Here is a 7,856-nt window from a genome sequence, read left to right on the forward strand (position 1 = left end):
ACGCGTGAAGTTATTTATTGCTTTTAGTAATAAAGTTTAATTGGAAAAACAGGCTTGTAAGAAATGCATTAAAATCTAAAACCAATAAGACATCACATACAAAACATAGAATTAATTGATCTCAGGTTCCCCCGCCCCAATTCATCTTAGGCCTACTTTTGACCTACTGTGAACCACGGATGTGCGCAGTTTTAAGTCAAAGTATACGAAGCTTAAACGATTCAAAACTTAATTGGTTTTGTTTATTTTATTGTTTACAGATAATATTAGTTAAGTGAAAATTTTTATTACGTTTCCGTTTAAGATATTCAAAACATTTTGTGTAATTGCGGAAGGGATACTGTAATGAAATTAAGACAAATTAGCGTGAGTACTTGTCCCCCTATTGAAGAGGAATCCGATTTTGTAGTAGATTTAGTAGGACAGGTCGTTCCCCTTGATGACGACTTTGGGGAAGTTGCTTTTGGCCAAAAAGGGATTGTGTTTTCTTCATCTTCTGTCGGGCTTGGTAAAGTCACGTTCTGAACGTCAATTCTGTTACCACCACCCGATTCTCTAGCCAATTTCAAGGCGTAAGCTTCCTTCAATGCTTCGTCCACCGTGACGCATTTGCAATCTGAATTTAGAGATTCTCCGGCGTTACAAGTTGTACCTAAAGTTATTGGTAATTGATTTAGAAAAATCTAAAAGAAATCGTGGTTAATTTCTTACCGTCGCAACACAGATCACTTGGATTGGACAAATCTAGAGCTTTACATTGACCGCAAAATTGTCTACATCTTCTGTATTTGATTTCCGGGTCAGTGTCGCAATGTTCCGGTAGGAACCAACCAGGGTTCCTTCCACAAAGCGTGTGCATCTCGTTGGCACAAATATCCGAGCAGTCACTACCGTCCCAACCTGACTTGCACTTGCAGGAGCATTCATTCTCGTCCAAAACCCCGCAATTTAAGCAGACCGTGTTGCATTTGCAATTAAAGTTGTGTCTTTGACATTGTCTCCTGTAAATATTTCAAAATGTATAGCGTTGAAATAGAATTCTTCCAAACATGTTGCGATGAACGTAGTAACGTACCTAGTCATGCACATGTTTTGGTAACATCTGCAGCCAAGTCCTCTATCGCACTTGGTGCAAGGTGGTCCTTCGGAAAAGGGTTTTTGATTCGGAATATTAAAAGCCGGGAAATAATTGCAGACGACGTTAGTTTTGTCTGGCGAACAGGCGTTTGTTCCGCAACCCATTACTTGAACATCAGCCCAAACTATTCCAGTGTAATGTCCGCACATGCGTCCATCTTTGCACCGGTTGGTTCTGTAGTCGTAATCAACGTATTCACTGTGCCAATAGTACGTAGCTCTCATCATTAAACTAGCTGGACCCCAAAAGATGTTCTGCCCAACTTTTCCTCGTATGCTATCGGTCATTCCGTGTTCCTCCTTGCACGTTAATGACCAATTGTAAGCTAATTCAGCCAAATGAGGGTCCCATTCTGTAAGAGCAATGAAAGATCAAGCTGCATAACCCATTTAGACAAGATCTCAGTTACATACCAATAAATTTCATATCAGAGGCTGTTGGCTTCACTTCGGAACGATATTTTCGATGATCGGCTACGATTTCATCTCTTTGTTTCTGGTTGAAACCGTATTGCAAATCGAGATTTTCAGTATCATCATTTTGACCCCTAATTAGGCCCAAGAAAGCTACTAAACCCCAAAAAATCAAGACGGTCTTCATTGTGGCCACTTAAACGTCTATGACTAGGCCTATAACTATTTGAAAACCAAAACAAATCACGCGCATCAATTAATGAGAATCGCGTGCGCTTGCACTTTGTTTTTAATTCGTTTTGAATTTAAACCGATGACTAACAACAGCGGTTAAGCCTAATTATGCCCGGATGAGTCACGAATATCTGTAAAAGGAATTTCTTTAAACACAATAACGAAAAATATGCAAACCTAAGAAGTAAACGGGATGTTTACGGTATGTTTTTAAATAATAGATTCGTATGGGATATACGGATAAATTCTTTTCAATATGAGCATAATTTTATTATGCTCCAAGGCTTAGCTAACCGAACGATTTATGAGACTATATTCAATGGGCACCCAAGAGGCACCCAACCCTTATAGACGATCAAGTAGGCTCTATATACAAATTGCCTGGGTAAGGAAGCACGCCTTTACGAGTGGGGTAGATAAAGGTTTTAACGCCTGAATGGAGTCCCTCTATTTTTCTACCTTTTACCTCCAAGTAGGGGTGATTCTTGTACCGTTGGGTCATCTCTTACGACGTTCTTATAAACATGTAAATAAAATCAGAAAGGAGAGAGAAAAATTCATATTTTTTATGGCGGGATAGGGTATAGGGCCCATTGTCAATTTTATTAAGATATTGAAAGGCAAGAGGGACCCCAATTTTTTTATACATTATATTTATCATGATATATGGCTTCCTCGACATGTTTTCGTTGACAACAAACAATTTGGTCGTTAACACCCACTGTATCTTTTAAATTACCTCAGTTTTGACTTTTGACCTTTTAATGTCGCTCTATATTTTGACCTCCTTCAATTGGCGTTTTTCTTTATTTTCCAAATGTATGTGATGGTAATTCGACGTTTGAATATTAAAGAAAAAATAAATGATCTCTTATCAGAAAATAATTAGCATTTAAAAACGGGCGTATGCTACCCAGAACCTCTAACCTCTACCTTACCTCTCTCAGCCTGTGAGAATTCAACCAATCCCGTAAGGGTAAGAGGTTCTGGCTAGCAGACGCCACTAAACCAATGTCGGCCCAGTAGTCCTCGTTCTTAAGACTAATTAAATACCAATTATTTTGTTTTTAATATTTGATTCCTTTTATATTTAGAAGAAGGCCGTTATTTTAAGGTATAATTTTATGTTACCTGAACCTCACCTTTAATAGTTTGCTAAACAAGGGAAGAATGATTTTGACCTCTGGCAACCCGGGTTAAATATGACTGTCACTTACGTATTTTAATTTGAAAAAAGAAATATTTTAAACTGAAATTCCTGCTATCCTCTTATGGGTTCCTCTCGTCTTTTCCATCATGTGAAGTTGAACCGCAAACAATCGCTTAGCACGCGACTCTGAAGTCATCCCACACATACACGCAATGTAGTTTCTCGAGTCTTCGTCTCTCAGGGGCCCCGTATATCTTTTGGTGATGGTATCTCGCGTGTTTGTTGATTTCTTGGTCTGGCGCCACTCAAATAGCTCCCGAGCGCTATGCTCCCCGCGACTCCCCTAATTCTCTTAACCGCTAGTTGACCGCTAATGTGACGACGTACCTTTCTATCCTTTAAACAAAAAGAAAACGGCTTGAACTCTAACCCCATATTATTTTATGCCTTTAACGTTCAATTTCTGTTCAAAGTTTGTTCACATTCAAGAACGCCCATCAGGGCTCATTATCGCTAATTGATTATTCATAGCTCGGTGGGCCCCTCATTATAGTTCATGTGGGAGTCAGTATCGGTCATTCAGGGACTGGGTCCCTCATTAGAGCTTACTAAGGTTCATTATCGCTTATTGGGCGTTGGTATCGGTCATTCAGGTTCATTATCGCTTATTGGGCGTTGGTATCGGTCATTCAGGTTCATTATCGCTTATTGGGCGTTGGTATCGGTCATTCAGGTTCATTATCGCTTATTGGGCGTTGGTATCGGTCATTCAGGTTCATTATCGCTTACTGGGCCTTGGTATCGGTCATTCAGGTTCATTATCGCTTATTGGGCGTTGGTATCGGTCATTCAGGTTCATTATCGCTTACTGGGCTTTGGTATCGCTCATTGTAAGACTTAATTATCGGTTTACAGAACTCGATATAGCTAATTGAGACTGAATATAGGTACGTAGTCTCGTTATGTCTCATTGAAGAGTAAGGTCCCGTTTGGGGTAAAATGCGAACTTGGTCAACTTCATAAGGGTAACTTTCCCTTGGAGTTTTCTTAATGTAATAGGTTAAATAGCGCGTTGAAAAATAATGTTCACCTATAAGATGGTTAAAGAGGGGACCCTCGCTCGCTTCTTGAAGTTATAGAACTGTTAACGCCTAATAAAAATGTAATGTCTGGCATTCTTTAACGTACTTGAAGTCTTGAACTCTCCTCGGTTCCTAGGAAAAGTACGACCAAAAAGGTATCCAGCTTGTCTCCCGTCAATGGCTGCTTGGCGCCGCTTAGATTAAAGCAGCTAAAATATTTAAGAAAAATACATGTAGCTTCAAAAGACATAAAGTTTACTTTACGGTGTTTACAGGAGGTCTGGTACGTTTGGCGCCCAATTTAGTATATACCACCATCGTTTGTACAAGGGGGGGAAACTCGCTAAATTGTTTCTAGAAATTCTTTAAACTTAATTTTTACGCGTTTTTTCCTTTCAACATGATATTTAATGTTTTAGAAACATTGTTCTCTCGGTGATGCCCAAAATTTATGATTCTCTTTTTTAAGGGAAAGAAAAAGCGACGCTTAACCCTTTGTTCGGAATGCTTCTGAACGTTTAACGACAATGTAAAAAGTCTGTGCTAGGAATTAATTACTATCATAAGTTTATTAGATATGTTCCATAAGTATGACACTACGAGTTCGTAATGCTAGAGACTTACAGCTCGAGCTAGTTCGAGAACGACAAGCGAGAATTGACTACACTCGGTTAGTTTTGCAGTCCATTTTCCTATTTAGTCTGTACTAAGCCTTTGACAACGCCTCACCAGGCGTCGCTTTACGAGAATCTATGACAAGTTCTCAGTAACCAGTGAAAAACTTATGGAACTTATCTTATGAATTAATTATTATTAATAGTTTTCTGCATAAAATAAGTTCGTAAGAAAATTCGCACCATTTTTAAACACCAAAACATTAAATTTCAACCCAAAATTATATATAATGGAGTTTGACCAGGAAGTGCGCGAAGGAATAAAACTATACACTGTAACGAAAACTCAGCCTTAAATGACCTTTAACCCGCGCTCTCACGCGCTTAAAGTGTTTCTCCAACCTCGCTATAGAGTAACTGAGAAGTTTTCATGGCCATAAAAGCACAACAAATGTATATTTAGAAGTTCTGAGTCATTGAGCAACGAAATATTCGTATATTAATATTTCCAAGATGTTAAAGTTCGGAAAAAAAAAAATAATTCAACCCAAAATACGTATACGTAATCTTGATCTAACAAATCACTTTAAATGTAACTTTTATACAACCAACCAGGGCCGCGTATTTTAGGAAATATTAGAGGTCAAAGCATCTTCGAAGAAGGTTGAGTGACTGTTGCTAAAAAAATAAGCTGATTTTCCATCAGTGCAGCTACAGGAGAGCTTAAGGTACTTAACCCGTCACCGTGGTAAACGATTAGTCTCATAAATCATCTTTCATCATGACATATTGAAACAATTAGCTAAGCCTAATTATCAAAGGCCTAAATCTTAGTTGCGTTTTGGAGAACCTATTTTAAATAATTGATCGCTTTACACTCAAAACAAAACCGCGCCTATTCACTGTGTCTGCGTAAGAAATGCCTTTGTTTACCAGTTGCCTTGCAATTACGGGAAGAAAGCGCAACGCATTGTGGGTCTTGCAAAATGATATAAATCGGCTATAGGGTTCATGAGTGGGGTACTTGTTAATGAAAAGTAAACGTTAAAAAGTTAATAACAAGTATTCAGTTACATCCCTGAGGCAAATTAAGGGAAAGAATTTAATTGATCCACTGAAGCGACTCCTGAGGGCGTGACGAAACGCCTCCCGGAATCGAGAGACTGCGTGCCGTCTAGTAATGTTAATTTCTCCAGAGAAATCGTCTGCTACTTAATTAAAAAGATAGCGCGAAAATGATACTGAATGCTTTGGGCGAAAAACTTCAATTATAACTCTTGACTGTAACACGTGTCAATACATCTCAAATTTAAAATTGTAATTTTTTAAGGAGTGTTTTAAGTAAACTCCCCTCGTGGTTATAATTATCATTATTCTTTCCGGAATTAGGCTTAGTTATAATTATGTAATAATTACTGTTATTTAGAAATTAATAGCAGAAACGCGTTACATTAAAAAAATTGACTCGCGTATCCACAAAAAATTCAATATCTATAACTGGCAGATGTTTTTAAAAGATAGTTTCAAATCTTATCATCATCTCTAATTCAATTTCCCAAATGAAACCTCCCAGATATAAAACCCCCTAAGGTTTTAAAACAAACAGGGGTATATATATAGCGTGGGTGTCAAAAGTAGATAAAAAACTGACGAGGGGAAGTATATAAGTGTTTATCTGATCTGACAAAAAAGGTACGTCCCCCTAAAGGTAAAATCGAGCTAAGCCTAATCTACTGAAACAAACTAAAACTATAACCTGAAAATATCTTCTCGTATATATATTTGTTTCTAAAGAGGCGAATTAAACCAAATAGGTTGACGTTAGCTTTCAATAAAATGCCAGTCATTCGATATCTTTTACGCCACGATCTGAGTGACTGACTGACAGACAGTATACCAGAAGTGGGCCGCGTCAAAATGTTTAAAACACAGAAGAATAACAAGATGATCAGGCCGTATTGTACTCTCCGTGAAATCTAGAACTATTTCTATCAATATCACCCTTAATTAATCTATTTTACTTTTGATTAGCAATTAAAACAAATTTTTTAACTCATTATAGGCGTTGAAAAAAAAATAGCAGACGAATTTATGCAACTATGGTATTAAACACGGACCAAGTTATTGTTAGAAGGTTAACTAACCATTTGTAGTTCCAGCCAGCCTGCCATGCCAGACTTACGAAACAAATCTTTGATAAAAACCAGAAATAAAAGTATTATCTTTATCTTGTGGTATCATCTTTGATTCGAGATTTTCCTTTGAATTTTACCGGGTTTTCTTTCATGTATATTGAGAGTTATACTTAAGAATAAGCTGCGCAAAATAGAGAAGAAAAAACAACACACAGCTATTGCTAACAGGGAAATTAGTTTAAAAATTAAGTTTTCGTAATGGATACGACGTCCTGGAAAATTTCTTTTCCAACTCTATGTCTCTCTGCATGGGGAAACGGGAAGAAATGTTTCAGACAGTTGGGGGCAACGTTTTTTGCCAGTTATTTTCAACGGACATATTAGCTAACAAAACTGTCTTCAAGATAAACGAGTGGTTCAGGTTAAAATCAACATTCATTCAAAGAAAAATGGTTCTAAGGATTTGTTATGAAAAAGATGTGTTTGTTCTTCTCCACCACAAACAGGGTGTTTCTGGTAAGTCTGCCACAAATTAAGGGGATGTTCATTGGTCATTTTGAGTCGAAAATGTAATTTCTATCGCCATTTTGCCCTAAGGGCCACTGATTTCAAGTTAAGATTATCCAGAGTATTTACGGATGACCCCTCAAATTTAATTAAGAAACTGAAAGACAATTATTTCTAATTTAATTAGAGGTCATCGCCAAAACACTCAAATCACATCTCGAAAACAGTGGCCCGGACTGCAAAATGGAGATAGAAGTTACATTTTCGACTCAAAATCGATTTCCCAAAGAACATCCCCCTTAATTTATAGCAGACTTATAAGAAACAACCAGTATATACTTGTAGCTTTCCAACGTATGAAATTTGACAGAGATACGCGTACGTTGGGACAGTTAATTTATTTCTTAGTCATACTGAGGATCCAGTTGGAAGATTCTGTTGGCGAAAGGAGGTCGCGAACCCGCGAATTCCGAGGCGTCACTCAAACTTCGCCACATGGTGTTACGGTTACGCGAATCCACCAAGATTCGTTGCAGACAGAAGCAAAACTAGTATATTACGAATTTCAGCGCCTTTCGTTGTA

At 37.8% G+C, this 7,856-nt stretch overlaps 1 protein-coding gene across 2 annotated transcripts; it reads right to left on the minus strand.

Annotated features, from left to right (window-relative positions):
* Positions 1 to 213: 213 nt before the first annotated feature.
* Positions 214 to 4,540, minus strand: LOC149625087 (cysteine-rich venom protein-like). Of its 2 annotated transcripts, XM_089851848.1 has the most exons (6): positions 4,291 to 4,540; positions 2,928 to 4,226; positions 1,552 to 2,589; positions 1,076 to 1,490; positions 712 to 1,001; positions 214 to 652 (listed from the first exon to the last, which is right to left on the minus strand). In XM_089851848.1, exons 3-6 carry the CDS (start codon positions 1,736 to 1,738, stop codon positions 309 to 311), a joined length of 1,236 nt encoding a protein of 411 aa, XP_089707974.1. In that variant the 5' UTR covers positions 1,739 to 2,589; positions 2,928 to 4,226; positions 4,291 to 4,540; the 3' UTR covers positions 214 to 308. The 2 variants fall into 2 exon arrangements, with proteins under 2 accessions (XP_089707974.1, XP_089707975.1); XM_089851849.1 differs by lacking the exons at positions 2,928 to 4,226; positions 4,291 to 4,540 and having other exon boundaries at positions 1,552 to 2,781.
* Positions 4,541 to 7,856: the final 3,316 nt, after the last annotated feature.

This window comes from Phalangium opilio, unplaced genomic scaffold (genome assembly GCF_054372755.1).
Source record: "Phalangium opilio isolate 3A_F unplaced genomic scaffold, DU_Popi_V2 ptg000105l_1, whole genome shotgun sequence".
In the NCBI taxonomy this organism is placed as follows: Eukaryota; Metazoa; Arthropoda; class Arachnida; order Opiliones; family Phalangiidae; genus Phalangium; species Phalangium opilio.